The sequence below is a fragment of the Enhydra lutris genome, unplaced genomic scaffold (assembly GCF_002288905.1).
Source record: "Enhydra lutris kenyoni isolate GAN:26980312 unplaced genomic scaffold, ASM228890v2 scaffoldscaffold37, whole genome shotgun sequence".
Classification (NCBI taxonomy): Eukaryota; Metazoa; Chordata; class Mammalia; order Carnivora; family Mustelidae; genus Enhydra; species Enhydra lutris.
This window is the reverse complement of record NW_019154121.1, coordinates 7,114,464-7,137,636: the sequence shown is the minus strand read 5'-3', so window position 1 is coordinate 7,137,636 and position 23,173 is coordinate 7,114,464. Positions and strand designations below refer to the sequence as shown.

General features: G+C 48.9%; 1 protein-coding gene across 1 annotated transcript; it reads right to left on the bottom strand.

Annotated features, from left to right (window-relative positions):
* Positions 1 to 5,433: 5,433 nt before the first annotated feature.
* On the bottom strand, positions 5,434 to 18,586 carry LOC111154477 (G protein-coupled receptor 83). The gene is made up of 4 exons (XM_022514089.1): positions 18,203 to 18,586; positions 14,028 to 14,153; positions 11,487 to 11,620; positions 5,434 to 8,194 (listed from the first exon to the last, which is right to left on the bottom strand). The coding sequence occupies exons 1-4, from the start codon at positions 18,584 to 18,586 to the stop codon at positions 7,570 to 7,572; spliced, it is 1,269 nt and encodes a 422-aa protein (XP_022369797.1). The 3' UTR covers positions 5,434 to 7,569.
* Between the last annotated feature and the right edge of the window lie 4,587 nt (positions 18,587 to 23,173).

Here is a 23,173-nt window from a genome sequence, read left to right as displayed (position 1 = left end):
ATGCCTGGAATGCTTTAAAATTTTGCATGTTCAATGACTTGCAACTAGCAATCTTTATGTGGCCAAGATTCTGGCAGACACTGTCACAGAAGTGAGCTATGTGAAGATGACTTCAGTAGACTTGGTAGACCAGTAAGCTGCGTGAATGTCAAAGGGTTCCTCTCAGGAACACTGAGCTTGAGGCATTTCATTGATTTGTGGCAGCTGTAGCAGAGATTCTATAACGCTGGGTGGTGAATTATGGTCAGTTGCATCAGTGGGTTTCTTCTAGCATTGTCCCATGGAGTAATTGAGCATGTCTCTTGGCTGCTGTGCTTCCACTTTTAAAACATCCCAACCAGGTTCCCTAGTGTTCCTGAAGATCTTATCTCTGTGATATGCTGTGAAAATTACACTTAAGCTAGTGGGTTCTGTTTTCTCTACAAAGGACATTGATTAATAAAGACTTTGCTCCAGAACTGGTGTCAGGCTATAGACTTTCAAAGAAATGGGGATCTGGAATAAGTTATCTTTTTTCATAGGGTTTGAAGGCAGTGGGGATTGGGTTAGCATTACAGGAGGAGGCACAGGTGTTCTATGGCCTGTTTTGGTTGAGCAGTCTCTTAAATGATCCACCAAGGTCACTAGGAATAAAATGCATTTTGAAAGCAAATCTTCAGTGGCCACAGCCTTTTTTCTAAGAGTTTTATGCTTTTTGCTCTTATATTTAGATTTTTTATTCATTTTGCATTGATTTTTATATACAGTGTGAGGTAAGGGTCCAACTTCATTCTTTGCAAATGGATATCCAATTTACCTAACATCATTTATTAAAAAGACTCCTTTCCCCATTGGTCTCTGCACCCTGGTTGAAAATCATCTGGCCATATATGGGAGGGTTTATTTCTGGGCTTTCTGTTCTATTCCATTGGTCTTTATGGTTGTCTTTTTGCCAGTATCACACTGTTTTGATCACCACAGGTTTATCATAAGTTTTGAAATCAGGAAATGTAAAACCTCCAACTTTGTTCTTCTTTTTTTCAAGATTATTTTAGCTATTTGGGGTCTTAGGAATGGTTTTAACTAGTTTAATAAGGAATAATAATTTTATAATTTAATGATCTGCTAGGTTTCTATTGTTTCCGGGCTCAGTACTGGTCTATGCCATTATATATAAAATATAAAATATTATAAAATAAAATATATATAAAATAAAATAAGTAATGTAAATAAAAAGAAATAGGAATAGTGCAGTGGATTTATTAGGTATGACCCATGCATTCACCCTTAAATATATCCCCTCAGAGAGCCCAGACCTTTCCAGGGCATAGAGACACACACTAATGAAAGAAATGCAGACATATGGGAAAGTGTTTGAGTGGATCTTTTCCATGCATCAAAAATGAATGTGAGGATACTGTCTTTGAAATGGACTTCCTAATGTGAGTAAGGTTGATGGGCCTGGATTCTGAGGGGGGCAGAAGCCAAGTAGTAGTACTCACCTCTAATGGCACAGAGGGTAGGGTTACTATGGCAACCAGCAGAGTCAGCTCATTCATCAGTGATGTGGCCCACAGGAACTTCACAGCGACTAAATTATCACAGGGACCTGGAATAAATAGAAGGCCACTCTACTAAGGTACTACTCGATTTGTATAGCAAAACAAAAAACAGCTGTAGGTCTGGCAAATGGAGACCTAACTTTAGCCACCGCGTCTGAAATCCAGAGCCCCTCATTTAATTTCCATACCCAAGTTACTGTACAGATCATGGATCTCTTGAATAAAGAAAAGACTGTAACAGTATCACTGTAAGTGCTATAGTTCTCTCAATCAGCTTCTCCAAAGGGGCTTATGGAATGACCAATTTGGGAATGACTGGACCAGCTTTTAGTTCACACCAATTCTTAGAGATGGAAAAATCCACTGTGGCCCATAGGCGACAGCGAGGACTTTTAGAGGTCAAGTGATAAACGGAATTCTGACTTGTGTCCCACTCATCGGGGGTCCATGGGTCTATTCTGTGGCTAATTCCTGAGTTCCTAAATACAGAGTTGGAATACTTAGCAACCGACATAATCTACACAGGAGCTCCGTTATGGTGGTATTAATGGAAGCCCCTCGAAGCTCTTCCTCCCAGTGAAAATACAAGCCAAAAGCAACATTATCTCTCTGAAGGAATCACTGAGGTAGGTGCCAATATTACATAATTCATAGGTGCAGAGGTAATGATTTTTATTCTAGCCATTCAACTCACCTGCTTAACCTCTACCTAAAATAGATCATCAGGTCACATACACTGGACTAGCAATCAGAAAAGCATTCAATTTCTCAGAAGAAGTGCTGGAAAGTAGATGCACAGTGCTTGTAGGCAGAATAATGGCCTCCCACGTCCTGATCCCCAGAACCTATGAACACGCTCAGGCAAAGGAGAATTAAGGTTGCAGATGGAATTATGGTTGCTAGTCACCGTTTTTAAAATAGGAAGATTATCCTGGATTATTCAGGTGGATACAATGTAATCACAAAGGTTTACAAATTACATCCTTGTAATCACCTTTGAAAAGTGGAGGGGATTGGGGCTCCTGGGTCGTTCAGTTGGTTGGGCAGCTGCCTTCTACTCAGGTCGTGATCCTGGAGTCCTGGGATTGAGTCCCACATCAGGGTCCCTGCTTGGCGGGGAGTCTGCTTCTCTCTCTGACCTCTCCCCTCTCAGGGTCTCTCTCTCTCTCATAAATAAATAAATAAAATCTTAAAAAAAAAAAAAAAAGGAGGGGATGGGCAGAAGGACAGAGAAGGAAATGTGACTTCAGAAGCTCAGAGTGATGTCATGTTGCTGGCTTTTAACATGGACAAAGCAGTCCATGATCTAAAGAATGTGGGTGGTCTCTATAAGCTGGAAAAGACATGGAAATGGAGCCAACCCAGAGCCTACAGAAAGGAATGCAACCCTGAAGACACCTTAACTTTAGCCCCAGGAGAGATGTGTCAGATTCTGACCCATCTACAGAAGTGTAAGATAATAACTTTGTGTTGCTTAAGCCACTAAGACTGTGGTAATTTGTTATGGCAGCAACAGAAAACTAATAGAAATGTCTTAAAATTCAGTTAGTTTATATGAACCTTTTCTGGAGCAACTGCTAGAGAATGTGGTCTTCCAAAATAAAGGAGTAAATTTTTTTTAAAAAGAGGAAGACAGGGACCTAGGAAACTCCAAGACCTAGCAACTGGGTAGAGGAGAAGGGGCTTCCTGGGAAAGCAGGTGCTGTGCAAGCAGAAAACTCTGTTAGCCCAGGGAGAAGCAGCTGACAGCCTAGGAGCTGTGGGGGAGGAGCGATGGCAGACACTCCATGTATGTGGTCAGGTCACAAAGGGGTTTTAACTCTTCTGAAAAATTGGGAAGGAATTAGTGATCATGACATAGAAAACTAAGCCAGAAACAAAGAGGGAGTTTTAAATCCAGAAGAGCAAGGTTGTTTGTAAAAAGGAAATATAATTGTCATACCCTATTTGTCTTGGAAGTGAACTCTATTTGCATGTTTTAATAACACAGACATAGAAGTAACTTGATTTGAAGGATACAGGGAAGAAAAATAAAGGCTTGGACCTCTAGATCTCCATTTTTATTGGTTTACTGTTTGTTTATAGACTACAGAGGCACAGAATTGAATTAATCATAATCCTTGGTTTATGGCTCACTCTTAATGTTGCCCCAAAGAAAAGCTAGAACCTTGACAACTATTTATAACCCCATCACCCTACATGCGAACCCATATACCTTCTCCTCCATCTCAAGTAACCAATATCCTAAATGTTGTGTCCATGATTCCTTTGTTTTCCTCACATTTAATCTGGGCACTTTAAATTCATGACCACTCTGAAGATAAGGTTCCTCCTAGACTAGAAACAGGAGGATAGAAGGAGCTATTAACATCAACCACTTTGTACCCATAAAGCAGCAAATAGTTTATTCTCAGCAAGAGAGATTACAAAGTCTCAGAAAGGAGAGTGAACTGCAGGGCTTTCTCACACTAAATACTATTAGAATATTATTTAAGTGCCATCTAGCATTGCACGTACCTTATTTGTTCCCTCTTTAGCTACTCCTTTAAATGAAAGAGAAAGGAAGGGGAGGTACACAGAGATGCCAAAGCAAGATGCTAATGGGCTGATCTCAGCACTGTGAGCATCTTCTACCACCTGCAGGCAACACTCCAAGACAGGCTTGCTTCCCCAGTTGATGTTTCCCCCCCATCTTCCAGATTTGCCCCTGAGCCCAGACACTCTGGTGTTGCCTCCTATTATCCTAGAGCCTGTACCTTGGACAGCAGCACAGAGGGCCCTGGAGGCATGCATGTCACACCAGTCTGGAGCAGTGAGGGTTGAGTTGAGCTCTGCCTGTGCCCTCTGAGGACCCCAAGGCCCAGGCTGCCTAAAAGACAACTGTTTGCCTTGGCAACCCACCATGGTCAGTTAAGCAGGGCACAAGCAATCTGGAAGTCACTTACGGTCTATTTGGAAGAGGTTTCTAACCAGAATTGAGTTCTACTGTACTAGAGCAATGGACTCATTAGCCATGGAGCTGTGAGGGCTCTGGGGTCCACTTAGTCAAACATTCCCCGAGCAAGTAACTCAAGCACTTCCTTTTAGGATAGTTAACAGGTTTTACCCCAAAAGTGTCTCACAATTGAGGAAATTTGTAAAATGTTGAATTAAAAACAAATCAAGATTCCTTTTCTACCTGCCTTCTCAAAACCTAATTTCACAATGTAGAAATGATAACACCCAACCCAGAGAACTGCTGTGAGGGTGAATGAGATCATGAGCTGAGAAGCATTTAGCATGTTATCTTCATATTTGGTGTCAGCAAATCTTACTTCCCTTCTCCTTTTCCTATGCTTTTCATTTTTCTTTCAAGTATTCCTCTTGGCTCTGTAAATTATCCCTATAAGCAACCTTCCATGAAATTATGTGACACTGATATCCTGGGCTCTGGGTGGCATCAGAGTAACTACGTATACTACAAAGACCCCTACCCAGCTTACCTGGTAGGACAAGGGGACCCTAGGCCCAGTGGGGCAGAAATCCTGGTCAACACGGGAATGTGGCATTCATTGCACACTCTGAGTTGGAGAACCAATCCCAAGGCTTCAGTGGCAGCTCTACTTCTTCCTGAACCACCAAGGACTCATGGATGGAGTCCTGGGTCCTCAGCACAGATTCATAATCACAAAAGAGGGGATGTGGCAGCCAGTTCAATGGAAGAAGCACTAGACTGAGATCAGAGGTTTCCAGCTGGCTACTGACCCTAGCCAACACATGCCTGTGCTTCCTCAGTTATAGCATGCAGGGGTGTAGGCAGATGGTCTTCATGCTCTCTTTGTGATCCAATGGACCTCCATTTTAAAGGTTACCAACTGTGGTTTAATCAGAAGTCCAAGAAGCATAGTCCATGCATCCAAAATATATTTTATTGAGACTGGAGCACCTACAGTAACGTACACATTATAAAACATCGGACAGACTCAAGTTTAACAACTTTCACATTCACAAATACAAACTGCTTTTGGCTCTGAGGCACACAGAGAACAAGGGGAATGGGGAAGACAAGGTACTGTCTTGGAGGCCCAGACGTACTGGGCCATGTGCAGGTCTTCCCCCACAGAGAAGGGCCTCCTCTGACTTTGCAGTATTTCTAGATGCCCTCACAAGGAGGAAAAGTAAAGCTTTCCCCATGATTCCAGAGCAGGACAAACTATGTGTAATTCTGCTGCCTGTTTTCTTTCTGGTTCAAAGAATTTCCATGGCAGCATTAAGATGAAACCATAGGCTACTTCTTGACACCACAGAGACAGTAGGCACAGACCTGGAAGCCATTTGGCCTGAAAAATCCATCTTGGGAACCCTATGGGCTTAGAAGCCAATCTGTCCCATGAAAGTCAAACATTTCAAACATTCTTATAAATAGAGAGAGTAGGATAATGAACCCCCATGGTTAATTATAGGAAAGCAGATAATATGACCAAGTGCAGTTTCAATGAACAGTCAAGAGATTGAAGTGAAACCTGGACAAAGTTCTTTTCCCCAAACCTCAGTTCTCCACTCAGCTCCATATCCATGTTTGCTTTCAAGATCCATCTGGTGCTAGGAAGAAACCTAAAACCAGTGTAAGAGTGGCAATTGTTTAGGGTGGGTGAATTAAGTTCTATTCTGCCTGTGTCTCCTGGGTGACACAGTGAGTCACTCAGGACCAGACTGAAGGTGATGAAAACACTCGGTCTCTGGAAGGAGATTTCTCTGGCATGTTGAGTCCTTAAGGACCATCATGATGTCACAGGTTTCTGAAGGTGACATGGGAGCCACCAGGGTGATGTTGACAAGTGAGTCGTTTTGGGGGAACTGGTGTGAAGAAGCCGTATTATTATTCAGACAACACAGAGAAGTGGCCTGTCTAGACAGCTTGGGAGGATTTGAAGTGTCTAAGAGCAATTATTTCTGGCATGTTGGAGAGGCTGCTCCATCATCTCCTATAAAATCAGGGCAACGTTTTACCACTTCTTGTTCCATGTGAGTGCAGGAGGGAAGGAATTATGCCTCCTCGATGAGTTTTGTTTCCCGGCTCATCATGATGGCCACCATCTGAGAACTTCATCCAGACCTTTCCCACCACTGGCTACAAGAAGAAGGCAGTCTGTTGGCTCCATGACAGCCTTACTCTTGGGTTCCTCTCCCACCTCTTCTTCCAATTCTTCTGGTGGACACTATCCTTGGGAGAGAGGCTCGGAAGTTCTCTGTTATGCCCTGTTGCTTGCTTGTGTCTATGTGGAAAAGTGTAATTCAGGATGGAAGGGAGAGCGTGTGCACACACACATGCAAAGGGAAAAGTTGTAAATAAATCCATAGCATATTAACAAAATGCAGAAAGGGGTGAATTCTGTTTTCTTCTTTGTGCTTTTCTAAATTTTCCCAAGTTTTAATAATAATCCTTCTTTAAGATAACTCAGTAATTCCTCTTTAAGGGCCCTAATTGGTCCTTTCTTGTCATCTGTCAAGCCAACCACTCTACTACTGAGATTCATCCTGGCCCAGGACTTCAGAAAGTGAGGCCCAAAAACCCTCCATGTCAACTGTGGCTCACTCACCTTTCGATGGCCAATGAACATTGTTCGAGTAGAGTTCTGTGCATCTGGGTCAGCCACGCCCCAAGTATGACTCAGGTGTCCTTTATGAACATTCGGTGGTAGGGAGGGTTGTTAGGCAGCCAACTGACTCAGCCCTCATGTGGGCTGAAGCTGTCCTGGGTTCCCTGGCTCAGGGAACCAAGGTGATATGCCTCGCAGCATTTCTTAGACAGGAATTCATAAACACATGTCTGATTTGTAGTTGCCTTTTAGTTTTCACGTCAAATGGGGTAGGAGGCTAGACAGCATTTCCTAGGAAATCCAGGGTCCCGTGGCTTCTGTAGAGCCTTGTTTCCAGCACTGTGAAGGTCATGTGTGAGGGGACAGGCATTTTTCCAGGCTCCGTCCTCAGGCCCTTTGCCAACCTCGGCTGGGGACAGAGCCTTCTCCCTGCCCCTTCCCGCCTCCCTCTAACTCACTGCCATGATGGGCTCCACAGCAGACAGGTCTGTCTTCCCAGACTGGAGTTGGGAGGAGGGCAAGAGGTTACTGGCCAGTGGAGCCCTCCGGCCATCGCTCTTCTCTGTCCAAGCCACCCTGAAAGAAGCAACTGGGGAGGGTGGCCTCTCCTCCTGGGCCTTGGGCAGCCTTTGGCACATGCTCAGTAATGCCTTCAACTCGACCCTGAAGTTCTCATTGAGCCAGCAGTAGATGAAGGGATTGTAGCAAGTGCTGCTCATGGCAAACCAGTGGAAGGCGAAGTAGAGGGCATTGTTGGTATGGATGACCTTGCTGGACAGGAGGAGGACATAGCAGTTGAGGGGGAACCAGCAGAGAGCGAAGAGGACCACCACCAGCATCAGCATCTTGATGGTCGTCTTCTTCTTACGCCGAAGGGCCAGGTACTGCTCCGTGGTCACATCCCCAATGGTGTTGCACAACCACAACTTCTTGGCCACTCGGGCGTAGGCCACGGAGATGATGAGGAGGGGGAGGATGTACAGCAGGATGAAGGTGGCCAAGTCCAGGTACTTCCAGAAGAGGTCAGCTGGCTCAGGGAAGTCTGGCAGGCACAGGGAGCGGACAATGTTCTCACTGGTGGCAGGGGGGACAGGGAGAGACAGAGATATAGAAACAGGGAGAGGCAGAGATGGAGAAAGGAAGAGGAGGGTGTGCCATTAGTGTGGAAAGGCTTCATCCCAAGAAGCACTGGCCTTCCTCCCCACTGGGCTCCCAGCTCATCCCTTATAGCGCTTTTGCTACAGCGAAATTATCTGGGACATTTCTGGCTCTCCCACTAGGCTGGGAGTTCTATAAGGATAAGGAGAACATCTGCTCTCTCTGTGCCTCTTAACCTTGTATTACTCTTGAATAGGCCTGTAACAGAGACCCAGTAAATATTTGTTCAATGAATGGATAAAACACTGGTGTTCCTCGTCTTAGAACTAACTCACCCTGAGAGTACAACGTGCTCAGGAAATCCTGGAATTCCCCAGTTTATCACCTACTCCCATTCCAGAGGGGAATTAAGGAGGGGGGCTAAGAAATGATGGGTCTTAAGAATGTGAGTGGCAGAGCCCCAACTAAAATACCTTCAGCCATTCATATAACGAGTATCTCTTTTCTATGGAATGCACCTGGTCCTCTTTGAGGAATCCCCAGAGCTCGTGTGTTAGGACTCCGCAGATTCTGACCTGCTGAACCAGGAAGCGCTAGGCACCCAGGAAGGGCCGGCAAGTACCTCCCTCGGCATCCGAACTCCCGCTTCGGGGAAGTGAAAACCGCGGGGCCGTTTTGACGGAAGGCGGATTTCAATACTCTCACATGTAGGAAGCCACGCCACGAGATCTGTTACTTACAAAGCCCAGAACGGAGGCACCGGGAGCTGGGGAAAGGGCAGTCCTCTGTCCGCGTCACCAGCAAGCACGCGATAGAAAGCAGGGGTGCAAGTACCTCCTGTGTGGAAGGTGGCTGGGGCGGGGCTCACTCGAAGTGGTCCCTTTAGAAGGTGACCCAGGAAAAATAAGGCAGGAACTTGTGGTGGGAATCCTAACCCCGTGTCCTAATCTAAATGTCCTGATTGTGGGTGTGAACGGAGTTGTCATACTGCAAAAGGTCTAAACTCAAAATGGCTGTTTTCTCCTCCCACCCTGTGGCTCATTGCTCTTGTCCTAGGTGCTGGTGGCCCTCATTACTGATAGAGAATTCTCTCTGCTTCTGTTAGCAGGGGGAAAAAAAACAAACAAAAAACCCCAGCTCCCTCAGTGTGAGGGCAGATGGGAGTCCGAGTGCTAGGGGATTTGGGTATGTGATTCATTTCAGTATCATAGAATTTGGGGAGGGAGCCTTTATAAATTACAGCTGACCCTTGAGCAACAGAGAGGTTAGGGGTACCAACCCCTGCACAGCTGAAAACCCATGGCTGAGTTTTGACTTCCCCCAAATTTAACTACCAATCACCTACTATTGACTGGAAGCCATACTGAAAACATAAACAATTGATTAACACATTATTTTGTGTATGTATTAAATACTGTATTCTTCCAATAAAGTAAGGAAAAGAAAATGTTATTAAAATAAGAAGGATTTTAACCAACTGAGTGGCTCAGTGGGTTAAAGCGTCTGCCTTCAGCTCAGGTCATGATTCCAGGGTCCTGGGATCGAGTCCCGCATTGGACTCCCTACTCAGTGGGGAGCCTGCTTCTCCCTCTGCCTCTGCAGCTCCCCCACTTGTGTTCTCTCTCTCTATGACAAATAAGTAAATAAAATATTTAGAATTAAAATATTTAAAATCAGGAGAAAGAAAAAAAAACACCTTTCTAGTGCTGGAATCTATCAGTGGCAAAAATCCACATAGAAGTCGATCCACACCGTTCGAACAAGTGTTGCTCAAGTGTCCACTGCAGCTGTAATCAGCCTTCAGACTTAGTCTCTTGACCCTGCCTGTGGCACAGAAATGTATGTTTCTAAGTGCACACCTCAGGAGGAGTAGTGCGTGGCGACTGTGGGACACACTAGCACTGTGCCCCTAGATCCTCTCAGATCCCTTTTACAGGTCTGCAGTGCCAGGACCCTAGCCCCCAGACAACCCTGTGATCTTGTAGGTACCTAGCCTCGGGCCACTGAAATCATTTCCTACAGATCCCCTAAGAGCCAGAAGGGGCTGGGAGTTTCCATGTTCCCCAGGGAAGCCTGGAATATGAAAGCCCAGCTCCCTTGCTTCAAGGCTGAACAAACTCTGTGTTATCTTTGCTCTAGAGATCCGGTGCAGCTGGCTGTAGCTACCCCCAACAACCTTCCACCCCCAAATTGCACCTTCCCTTGGTCTCCCTCCACTTGCTATCCTGCATCCCCTTTCCCTCAGCCATGACCCCTGGGAGCACTTCCTTATAATTGATCTGTATCATCACAGGGTCTATTTCTAAGGAACCTCATCGAAAACAACTATGAACTGATGAAAATCGCTTGAAGCTCATTCGTTCACTCACTCATTTATTCAGTAAGTAAGTGATTACGTGCTGAGAGCCTGTTACGTGGAGACAGTAAGTTAGGTGCTAGGGGACACCAAGGTAGCAGAATCAGAAATGGTGCCAACTCTCCCCAACCTTACAGTCTAGCTGAGGGCAGCACCTTCAGTGAACTAGTACCACACACAAGTGTTTAAATTTTTAAAAAATGAAGCGCTTTGAAAGAAATTCTCATTCTGTGAGAGGATGTGACTGACAAGGCAGCCTGAAAGGGAGGCGGAGGAAGTGGAGCTTCCTGCCTCAGACACACGGACACAGGCATGTTCTGTTTGCAGGTCAGGTGAGAGTATTTAAACATCACCATTTTAGGGGTGCCTGGGTGGCTCCGTCATTAAGCATCTGCCTTTGGCTCAGGTCATGATCCCAAGGTCTTGGGGTCGAGCCCTGCGCTGGGTTCCCTGCTCAGGGGGAGCCTGCTTCTCTCTCTCCCGCTCGCCCTAGCTTATGTTCCCCCTCATGCTGTGTCACTCTGCCAAATAAATAAATAAAATCTTAAAAAATAAATAAATAAACATCGCCAATTTAGAATTTTGCCTCTTGGTCTGTGTGATTGTGTGGGTACGCGTTCCCAGTGAAAGAAGCTGCTCGCTACTGCCTTGACCTTGCAGACAAACTGGGTGGAGAACAAGGAGGGAGCCGAAGTGGTTAAGAGGAAGAGAGGAGAAAGAGAGGAAGGGATGCCACAGACAGTCGTCGTTATCGGCCCCCCCCCACCCCCGCTCAGAAGCAAGAGGACGGGAGACAGACAGAGGGAACAGCTGGGTGCAGCAGGTACTGGGGTCAGGGCCGGAGTGGGGATGCTCAGATTTCCCTGTCAAGGTCCTCAGTGGCCACAGGCTGCTCCTTACTAGCCAACTCACCTGTACTTGAAGGTAAATAATTTCTGGCAGATGGCGTGTGGGAGTGAAAAGAACGTTGCCATGGTCCAGATGACCGTGATGTAGATGACCCCTTTCGTGATGGAGATCCGGGGTTTCAACGGATGCATGATGACCTGGAAAACAAGCATTGTGTGTCGCCAGCCGAAGAAATGCAGAAGCAGACAGAATCCTGACGACGCAGCTGCCGTGTCTCTCGGAGGCAGGCAGGTCCGATTTATAAAGGAGCACCCCTTCATTCAGGATGAAGCCCCTGGACCACGCCACCCCCATGGCCCCCCTCCAGCAGGTCGTCTGGACTCAGAGACTCCAAGCAGCTCAGAGCCGTCTTGCCATCATATGTGGCAGAAGGAGGGGGCGGGGCAGGGGTGGGGTAGGAGGTCTGCTTGCATGATACCCACAAGGCCAGCAGAAGGACAAGCCATGGTCGGCCTCCACCTTGGGATCGTGCCCTGCCCCCTCCCCCTGGACCCTTTAGGTCATGGAGGGCTCTGACCTCATGGGAAGCTGCATGGACGTTTATCTGGGGATTCACAACACTGGTGATGAAATTATTTACTTATTGGGGTGCCTGGGTGGCTCAGTGGGTTAAAGCCTCTGCCTTCGGCTTGAGTCATGATCCCAGGGTCCTGGGATCGAGCCCCGCATCGGGCTCTCTGCTCAGTGGGGAGCCTGCTTCCCCCTCTCTCTCTGCCTGCTTGTAATCTGTCAAATAAATAAATAAAATCTTTAAAAAAATGTATTTATTTAAATTATTGCATTCGTTGTTAAAGCTGCAGTGGGGTCCAGCTTTCCCACGCCTATAGTAAAGCCTGGATTGCAGACTTTGGGCTGAAAAGCATCCTGGAATTGCCACAATGTGATAATCCATTCTCCTTAAACCTTTAGGTCAAGACTTGGGAATCTCATGGCATTCTCGTCTTCTAAGAGCAGGAGCATTCTCTTTCTTACAAAAGGCGCCCTGAGACAGGTGAATCCAGGGTTAGGGGGAGAGGTCATATAGAGTGACACAGTGGACATTCTGGCTGTGTCTCCCCAAATTTTTCTCCAGTTTTTTTTCTAGGTTTTATGGGAGGAAGTCACAGGCATTAGAAGTGGCTCTGCACAGCCCCCTTCTGGAGCTTGCCCTTCACGCTCCCTCCTTGTTCAGGTTGCTGAGAGAAGTGAGAGCCTGGGTCAGAGGCCCTGGATATCACTTGAAGATTTCACTGGCTTTGGGACGAGTCCCCATTTCGGGGGTTTATAACACAGCATCGTGATCAATGTGGGCAAGACTTATCCCTGAACTCCCCAGACCAACCCACCTTTGGCCCAAGGGTCACTCAGCCATGTTAAGATGGGGGTAAGCACAGGCCAGGTAAGGGCGACCCAGAATCCCTCTTGTTGAATTCAGGGAGAAGGTTAAGAAAGGCAAATATATTTGTATGCCAGAAAAATATTTGTATGCTAGCTTTTCAGACATTGCCCAAAGCGTCTGCAATAGAAACGCCAAAATGACGGACTTGCAGGGCTGAAGAAATCTGTTTGCCCAGCCCAGTTCCCTCCCAATGATGAATGTCTGCTAAACCATCCCTTTCAAGTGTCATCCCGCCCTTGTTTAAAAGTGGCCAGTGAAATGAAACTCATTACCTCCCCAGGCAGCTCTGTTCTATGTAAAAATTCTTTCTCACACTGAGCTGTATCTTTGAATTTGCGTCTTTGAAGCCTCCTCTCCTTTGGTCTTTGTTTGCGTCTCTTGGAGCTACTCACAATAAATTCTACCCTCTCTGTCCGGTGGCCCTTATGGTATGGGCCTTGTAAGGTGCCCCTCAGCTTTCTCAGAGCAGGGTGGTCTAGTGATCAGAGCAGAGGCTTGAAGCCAGACAGACCTCAGTGCTAATCCTAGCTTCATCAGTCACCAGGCAGGTGATCTTGGGAAAGCTACGCACGCACTTTCCTTCGCTTCCATTCCTCGATTCCACACAGACCTAAGGACGCAACATGGACCAACTAAGTCAGTGTGTGGGAGGTCCTTGCCACAGAGGCGTCCTCCTCCAGGATAGGCATCCCCAGGCCCTCTTTGGTTTCCTTTGCCATATCCACCACATGCGTCTGATGGGGCAGGACAGCGAGCAGGAACTTCCTGCCCTACCCTGAGGCCCGCTCCTGCCACCTGGATACTCTAGCTTCCTCCTCGATAACGGGGGCCAAGAAACAGCCATCTCCCTTGACTCTGTCCTGCAGTGATTTGCCAATCTCTTTTCATGTGTGATTTTCAGGTTGGCTTTTCTACACCCAAGACAAGCTCATTAATTTCTGAGACACGACATGGAAGCCTTTGCTGAAAAAACAAACTGGGAGTAATGATTTTCTCGTAGCACTTAGCACACGCGTTTTAAAATGCCTAGCCTGGGTGCTCAAACTGATCAATGAGACAACTACGCATACTGAAACATGTGCTAGAACACTGTGTTGGACCCTGCAGTTCCCTGAGAAGCGAAGCCTGATGGGGACGGACAGGGGGTCAGGGGTAGGTGCCCTCACCTGGTGGCGGTCAACGGCGATGGCCGTCAACGTCAGTGCGGAGACATGCAGGGAGCAGTACTGGGCGAAGCGGCTGACGTGGCACATGCCTTTCCCGAACACCCAGGTGCTGTTCACAAAGCGGACCTGGAAACCAGCCCACAGAGGTCAGAGGCCTTGAGCCTGACACCCAGCCCCTGTGGCCTCTGAGGAGCATCCCTCAGGAGGTTTCTTCCACTCCACTCTCCTCAGCTGTGGGTCACACACGATTTCCTCCAGCAGGACTGATTTCCAATCACTTGATTCAGGGAAACCTGATCACGTTGCTGGGGCCTCCCCCTGTTAGGTGCCGGGAGAGTGTGGGAATCTGTGGGCTTTGGACTTGGACTTGCCACCTCCACTGGCCTCTAGATGTGTGGCCTGGGCTGAGGGATACAATCTCTCTGAACCTCAGTTTCCTTATTTGTAAAACGAGCCTTAAAAATCTCTACCTTGCAGGCTTATTGTAAGGATTAAGGTTTCAGAAGGTCTATAAAGGGGGGAACACCGTGTCTGGCAGATCAGTAGAAAGATATTATTAGAAAGAAATAGGAGCTATTTTTCTGGTAATAATAAAATCCATTCTTGGCCCGCGTGAGTTCAGACTTAATGGGGGACACACATAGGAAAAATCACAACAGCGCGTGGGGGCTGTGCTCTCTAATGTTGACTAAGCAAACCTGCAAGTCCATCTGGGAAGGGGACCGAGGGGCCTGGAGAGCGGCAGGCAGGCTGGGGAGAAGACAAGCTCCAGGCCAGCGTGGGGCCCTAGGAGCAGACCGAGGCCTCATCCCACATCACCCACAGCTGCCTGCTCACTCCCTCAGTGCTCCAGCTGCTCCTGACCAAGTCTGGGGAGAGGACCCAGTATCTCAGGATGCAAGAAGGGAAGTATTCAGTGCCAGAGAAGGCCCGGAGAGAGGGCCACAAGGCGGGGTGGGAGAGGGCTGAGGCTGATAGGAAACACGATCGAGTAAATAACAGAGCAAGTCAGTTGGACAGGAAGAATACCATCCAGTGATTTACAACAGAGTATTTGCCTCTTACGACTGTCACCTGGGGCAAAGCTCTTAGGCTCTATGAGCTTTACTGTCCTCGTCAGTAAAATGGGCTAAAGTTGTTGTGAAAATCGAACAAGAAAGAACACGTGGAGAATAGGTAGAACAGTGCATTGTACAGAGGAATCACTTAACACAGTAACTACTCCCGTTACAACAGGAGATGAGCTCCTGTTACGACATGAGATGAGCTTTAAAGAGTAAGTAGTCTTGGGCGCCTGGGTGGCTCAGTCGGTTAAGCGTCTGCCTTTGGCTCAGGTCATGATCCCAGGGTCTGGGATTGAACCCCGCGTCGGGGTTCCTGTTTGGTGGGAAGCCTGCTTCTCCCTCTCCCACTCCCCATGATTGTGTTCCCTCTCTTGCTGTGTCTCTCTCTGTCAAATAAATAAATAAGAAATCTTTAAAAAAAAAAAAAAAGAAAAGAAAAGAAAAAAGGAATAAATAGTCTTTGTTCCTATAGTAGTAAGAACAAAGGCTTGGCCCTGAGTCAGAAATCCCAGGCCCTGTTTGAGGAATAAGCAGTGAGATGGTTTGGCGGGGAGTGTGTGGAAGAGAGTCGCGAGGGACCACGAGTGTGGCCAGATCGTGACACTAGGACAGCAGACCAAAGATTTACTCTCTGTGGGGCTGGGAGCCAGCAGCCATATGAGGCTTTTGAGCCGTCCATGAACATTATGGGGCTAGACATTGTCAGCGATTCCTGCTTCTCACCTCCCACCTTCAAGACATTACAGAGCCAACCGGGGCTGCCTTGCACGGCTTTCAGATCATCTCCTCTTCTACAGTCCCAAGGCAGTGGTCCTCGTGGCGTGCCCCACCATTTCTCCCCCAGACCATTTCCATTGGCCACTTGTGATTCAGGCTTCACACTGCTGATGGTATTTTCCCAGCTAAAAATCCGATTACTGTCACCTTCCCACTTTATTGTCACCTTCCCGCTTGGCCTCATCCTGGCCTTCGGGACAGAGCCAGATGCCTCCGGAGCACCCAGGCCCCTTCACAAGCTCGTCCCAGCCTTCCTGGCCCACCTCCGCTTGTCCCCAGCTCTCCGCGCACCCCCCACCGCCCCCTGCCCCCCCCCCCCCCCCCCCCCCCCCCCGCACTCTCCCCCCCCCCCCCCCCCCCCACCCCATCGAGAGCCACTCAACATCCCCTCAATACAAAATGAGCTTTGACACACTTTGCCTTTGGTCTCCCGGTCCCTGTCTGCGTGGAGCCTTCACCTCGACCTGGGAAACTCCGGCCCTTCCAGGCCGCTTTGAAATGTCACGTTCTTTGTACAGTCTCCTGTGACCCTCTCCTGGGACTCTGGCAGGACAGAACCAATGATTCTCTCCTCTAGGCTCCACCACATTCTATGCATGCCTCTGCCACCGGAATTATAAGTAACTGTTTGCTTTTCTCTCTCGATGACCACAGCTGAACTTCACGCTCACTGTCGTGTGTAAAGTGGACAGTAAAGGAGACCAGAGACGAAGAACGTTGTCACCAACTAGCTGGAAGACAGGATGCCTTACCTTAGAAGACACTCCCCACAGCCCTTTCATATACTCTTGTGCTTCAAGGTAACAGGGGATACGGGATTGGGGGGCGGTGGTATTTGGAGCCCTTTTGTCCTTGGCTGGTGACAAGAGGATTCAGAGTAGCCAGGAATCAGATATAAGCTGGCCAGCGAGCAGAAAAAGTCCATGGTTTGGAGTAGCGGAAGCTTAACATAGTCCAAGAACACCCCCACCCCCTCACCTGCCACCCCCGGGTTCAGTGGCTTAGTAGACAGACCTCTGGACTTGAGTCAGAAAAGTAATTCTTATCATGCCTTTTGCCAATTACTAGCTAAGTGACCTTGTACAAGGGACTGAACCTCTATCTGTGCCTTAGTTTCCTCACCGGCAAAACGCAATTTTCTCATAAGTGAGGAGAAAAGAGAGAATGTAGTATTAAAATATGAGGTTTGGAAGGATGTTCACACAAGTGGGAGTTCACCCTCTTCCTTTGGCTTGTCTATTATTTCTGGTTGAGTATGAGTGTGAGAGACAGAGAGGGACGGAGAGAGACAGAGAATCTGCTTTGGTCAAAATACCAATAATAACAAGGTTATTCCATGAAGTGGTAAAAAAAAAACCCAAAAAAACAAAAACAAAAATGTGACTCATGCTGCAGAAACCTAAGGGATAACTGTCATTAGACTGCTTGGTCCTAGCCCTCACAATCCCAAACCACCCAGGAGCACCACACTCCCGAGTCCCAAGTCCCGGAGGGACGGGAAGGACACCGCTCATGCCAAGCAGCCAGTGCCTTGGTGTGGGGGTGGAGGGTGGGGAGGTGTTCATCTACCACCCACGTGCAAGTACCCCCAGCCCAGCCCTGGGACTCAAGCCCACCTCATTCTCATCTCTTCCCCAACACACTTCTGACACAGCCTCATTGTCAAACCACAAAAGAGAGACGCAATTTAAATAAGTGTTCTAGGAAAATGCACTTAAGTGTCCATTAACAATTAGCAATTGTTTGCTGTTGCAGCTGTGGCACAAAGCAGCACCCTAGGGTGGCAGCGGGGCATTGAATGGGCTGGAACTTTGGGGATGGGGGGGACTTAGCCATCTCTGCCAACATTTCCAGGAGCTTCGATTTACCGCTTGATATCCAATAGGCCCAAAGGCCAGTGCTATTAAACAGGAAGTGGTCATTCGCTCCGGGGTGACTGCAGACACTCCAGTCACTGACCCCAGTGCCCCCAGCTGCAGAAGTTCGGGCTCAAAAGGTGATGAGACAGAAAAGAGAGCGAGAGGGAGGACAGAAAAAACCACAGACCGGAAGAGCGGGAAAGGGAGGATAGAGACAGTCACCGGGAGGGAAAAAGATGAAGACACAAAGAGTCAGAGCAAAGGGACAAAAGTCTGCGAGACAGGGCAGAGTTCAGACTTCAGCGAGGAAGCCAGAAGGGAAGGAGCTGGAGAGGCGCAGCCCGTGCCCCCACCCCCCACCCCCGCGCCTCGGGCCAGACCCGGGGCAACCGGGGGAGAGAACTGTAAGGACCGAGGAGAGAGGGGCGCCGGGCAAGCGGGACGGGCGGGGGCAAAGCGGGGGCCGGGGCCTCACCAAGGTGAAGGGCGTGTTGAGCAGCGTGATCATGATGTCGGCGACCGCCAGGTTGACGATGAAGAGGCTGGTGGCCGAGTGCATTCGCTGGTTCTTGAAGATGACATGACAGACCAGGACGTTGCCGAAGAGCGAGAAGACGATGATGAAGGAGTAAGCCACGATGAGGAGGGCTTTCACCGTGGGGTTCTGGGACTCGGCCCCGTAGCGCCTCCGGCCCACAAAGTTCTGCCAGTCGGAGAAGGTGTAGTTGCTCCAGAAGAAGTGCGAGGCGTTGGGCACGGCCAGGGCCGCCTCCAGGCCCGGCTCGTCGGCCCGACCCTCGGGGCGCTCCGCGGATCGCACCAGCGGGAGCAGGCAGAGCAGCACCCCGCGCGCGCCCATCCTGCGGGAGCCCCGGCACCCGAGCCCGCGCCGCGCCCACGTCCGCGGGGAGGGGAGGGCGCCGGCTGCGCTCGGGGGTGCTGGCCGCACTTCTCACGCTCTGCGCAGCTCCGCGCCGCGGCTCCGGCTCCCGCCCCGGCTCCCGCCCCGGCTCCCGCCCCGGCTCCCGCTCCGGCTCCCGCTCCGGCGGTGACGCGCGCCCGCTCCGCCCGCCCGCCCGGCTGCCCCTTCGGAAATGCAACCCCGCGGGGCTCGTAAGGCTCTCTCCCCGCGCGCTCTCGCCCGCTCGCTTTCTGGCGCGCCGCACTCCGCCCGCTCCCACGCCGGGAGTACAACTCCGCCCGGCTTCCGGGGATCTGTCCCTGTCACACTCGCCCCGCCATCCCGCCCCAGCCCGGTTACTGTCAAGGGAGAGGGCAGGCGGGTGGCAGCCGCCCCCGTGGGGGTGCCTGGCCCTTGGGGCGCGCAGCTTGTCAAGCCTGGTGTGCGGGCTCTGGGCGGCCCCCTGTGCGGAGACGGGGATGCACAACGCCTGTGCCCTCGGAGCGTCAGCCCGGGCGCGGTTTCCACACTGCGGTGGATCCCTGGGTCCGGCTGTTTTTAAGGAACAAGGCGAGTAAGGCAATGGAGGGGAGGGCTTCTCCAAACCCCTTCACCACCAGACTTCAGATTTGCTGGAGGGCTTCCTAGGTTTTGTTTCCTGCAGGTCTTAAGACAATGGGGGTGGTGGTGAGGGGGAGGGGTAGGCTTTTCCAAGGAAATTCTTCAAAGCGGAACAATCTGCTGACAGGATCAAAGAATCAAAGGAGATAAGTAGCTGCGTCCCCCCTGTGGCCGGAGAAGCTTTTGAAGCTTGAGGAAGGGGTGTATTACCCATGTTTCTGTTCTCTGCCTACTCCACAGGAAATCCTGGTACCTTGCTCACCCGTTTCCATTCCCATTGAGTAGTCTCTCCCAGTCATGACAACCTGGCCACCCACCCACTGACCCCATCCCGGGGAGTCAGGATCAAATCACAGCTTTGTCACTTCCTAGCTATGAGATCCTGGGCAAGTTAAATTTAACTTTTCTGCCGTTGGTGAAAAGCTTTCTAGAGCGCCCGGGTGGCTCCGTTGATTAACCGTCTGCCTTCAGCTCAGGTCATGATCCCAGGATCCTGGGATCCAGCCCAGCAATGGCTTCAGGCTCCCTGCTCAGCGGGGAGCCTGCTTCTCCCTCGGCCCCCTACCCCCAGCCCTGCTTCTGCTTGCTCTCTCTCCCTCACTCGCTCTCAAAAAATTAAATAAAATCTTTAAAAGAAAAAAAAAAAGCTTTCCTTTTCCCCCTTGTGGGATTTTCAGAGACCCATGAATGTCCCCACTACCCTGCCGTCTGGTGCTAGGTATGCAGTAATCTGTGGACTGGCATTTGTAACTGAGGGCGCCACACCCATTCAAATGGTAAAGGTCAGGTAGACTGTCTACGGCATTATCTCCCCCTGCTGGGACTCCACCAAAAGACTTAAGTCCAGGTTCCTTCTGAGAATTCCTTTTGGCCCAGGGGAAAGCCTGCTCCTTTGTCCCACCTTCACCCTGAAGAATGGGCCCCGCCCACCATAGTCCTCTATATTTCAGGAGGTCAGGAGGAGAGGCCCCAGGCACCTCTCACTTTGGAACTTTTCCAGGGGAAGTTAGATGTAAGCTTCTGTACCTCTTCAAACTTCAGGGATACAGTTCAAGCTCTCCTACTGATAAGCGGCTAGGAAATGGTTTAAGCGTCATCACAATAAAATACAGGTGCACTTCCCCAGGTGGGCGGGAGCCTGGGAAGTTTTCCTAGAAAGGTGGTACTTTGGTTCAGTCCTAAGGGAGGAAGAAACAGGTCACAGAGGAGGCAGAGGGAAGAAGATGGAGTATTCCAGAAGGAAGGAACCATGGTACATGCAAAGACATAGAGGTGAGTATGCTCCTGGCACATTCAGCGGCTGTAAGAGTGATATGAATGCATTCCCGAAGGCCCTTGGCATTCACCAAAGGGCGGTAAGTACAAAACTGACAAGATCACGTCTGCATTTTAGAAAGAACCCTCTAGTGACTTCCTGGGAAATGGGCTGCAGCCGGAGGCAGGAGGTTTGGCAGCTGGTCAAGTGATCCAGGATCAGAGGTGAGACCTGAATCAAGGAGCTGGCAAGGGGAAGAGCAAGGGTGACAGAGATGGGAAGGAGGACATGTGGCTGATTGCCTCGTTTTCAGTTTGAAGTCAAACACAAAAAAGATCCTCCTCTGACCTCACTTACCTCTCTCCATTATTTTATCTGCAAATTCAAAGGGGTCCATTCTTGTTTCCAGTTTTTCCTTCACATTCACTCTTCAGGCAACTCCGTGTAGGGGAGAGTATGGTGAGCAAATGTCCTTCAATTCTGCTGATGGACCTGGTGGGTCCCAGAGGATTAGGTGGTCAGAATAGGGGATTATGTGACTGGTCCTAGGAGAAGGGACAGGATGCCAGGCAGATCAAGTAATAGGTATTTAGTTCTAGAAAAGAAACAAGAGACTGCCTGTAAGCATGTAATTCAAGAGCCTGGGTAGACTTAATGGTCTACTAATGTGACTTGGTACCATCTCAGGGAGGCAAGGCTGGAATGTGCTGGTAATTTAGAGAACAGAATCCTACTTAATCAAATTGTTGAGAAAGAATGAATGGGCAGACTAAGTTTAGTCAGCCTGGAGCACACAGAAAGGAATCAAAGGTAGGCAGTGTCCTTCCAAGCACTGTCCCCCATGTACCCTGCTTGGTGCTCTGTGACAGGTGCACTCATCTGCTCCTAATTAATGCCTTCACTTTGATACATTTCTCCCCACATCCCCCTTGGTGATTTGAGAGCATTTATGCCAGATGCCTGAAACCTCCCCTCCATCGGAAGACAAGACGACATATTTTAGCTCTTAGCTTTCCACAGAAGAAAATTCTGAGACAAAGATTCTAGAGGAAGGGTTTATTTGAGAAATGAAGGCAAACACCAGTAAGGGAATGGAAAAGCGAGACAAGGTTGGGAAAGGGCCAGTAGTCTATTGGCAGGCCAGCTACCACTGTGAGTGACTGGAGCCCCTTCCTTTTGGGAAAGCCATTGCAAAGCAGACACATCAGCTATCCAAACCAGTAGACAAGAGCTGGATATCTACCCACCCAACTCCTATCAATCTGGTTGAAGGCTGCTCCCAGGGGTGTGATAATTCTCTTGTACTTCCAGCTGTCAAGGAGACAAGTAAATATTGGTTCTGGTTGGAATTTGGACAGATGTGCTATTCTGTGAGCATTCGGCTCTCCGATCAGTCTCCCAAGTTCCCAGCGCCCAACTCTCCTGGCCCGAATTTACTCTCAACTGTAGCAACAGCCCAGTGCTTGATGAAAGAAGAACATCCCCCACCCACCCCACGTCAAGGCTAAGTTTTTAAAAAGAAGTCCCTTCCTCAGAGACCTTAATGGTTCTGTAACATTATCATTTGCTATTATGAAGATGATTTGGGAAGACACAGAGCTGCTCTTACAGAATGAGACAGCTCCTTCCTTTGTGCGTTCTGAATAAAACTGAGGACGCTGTGTAGAGTCAGGCTGTGCCAGATAGTAATTATATTTCTGTCTCTAATAATAGTCACACATATTAAACATACCAAAGAGTAGAGAATTTAACTCTTTCAAATGGACTTGAAACAAGAAAAATAGTAAATCACCTCACCATCATTCACAAGACCAAGAATTACAGAATGGTAATATCATACAGAGGCCTCAGAAAGAAGTGTTTGAGAGCCCCACTCCATCAACATTCCCAGCACTGCAAGTAGTTGCTCCTCTAACGCCAGGGTTATTTCCTGAAAAGGTCCTACTTGAGTTAAAAATGCTCCAACCCACAATTCTTCTCTCGTGCCAATCATTGGCAGAGGGGAAGAAAGAACAATTAGCATCATGTCAGGCACATGACTGTCACTCAAAGTTGATCTGTTTTAATGGCAAAGGTGGGATGGCATCATACCTTAGTTACAAAGTGAATCAGGTAGACCTGAAATAGAAAGTATGGCTTAAGATATTCCCAACGCAATAAAAACACCGAGTGTGGGCATGTTACCCCTGGAATCGGTTTCCAAGTATGCTGAAAATATTCCAGTACCCTGGAGCTATAGACTAAAATGATATATTTAGGGGCACCCAGGCGGCTCCATGGGTTAAGCATCTGCCTTCGGCTCAGGTCATGATCCCAGGGTCCTGGGTTCCAGCCCTGCATCAGGATCCTTGCTCAACGGGGAGTCTGCTTCTTCTCCCTCCCCCTCTGCCTGCCGCTCCCCATGCTTGTGCTCTCTCTCTGACAAATAAAGTCTTCCAAAAAATGATATATTTAGGATAAATAGAAGAAGTACACCCAAATTCCAACGTATAGTTTGTGGCTCCGAATACTTTGGTAAGTTGTTTGAACTTACTCCACACTTTTACATAGGCAGTTTTATAAATGATGGAGCGGGTATTGGGCCAACTCATAGCAGCCCATTTAATCCCTACAGTAGACTACTGGTAGCCTTAGTGGTGCTACCACAGAACTCCTAGCTACTCTTGGTG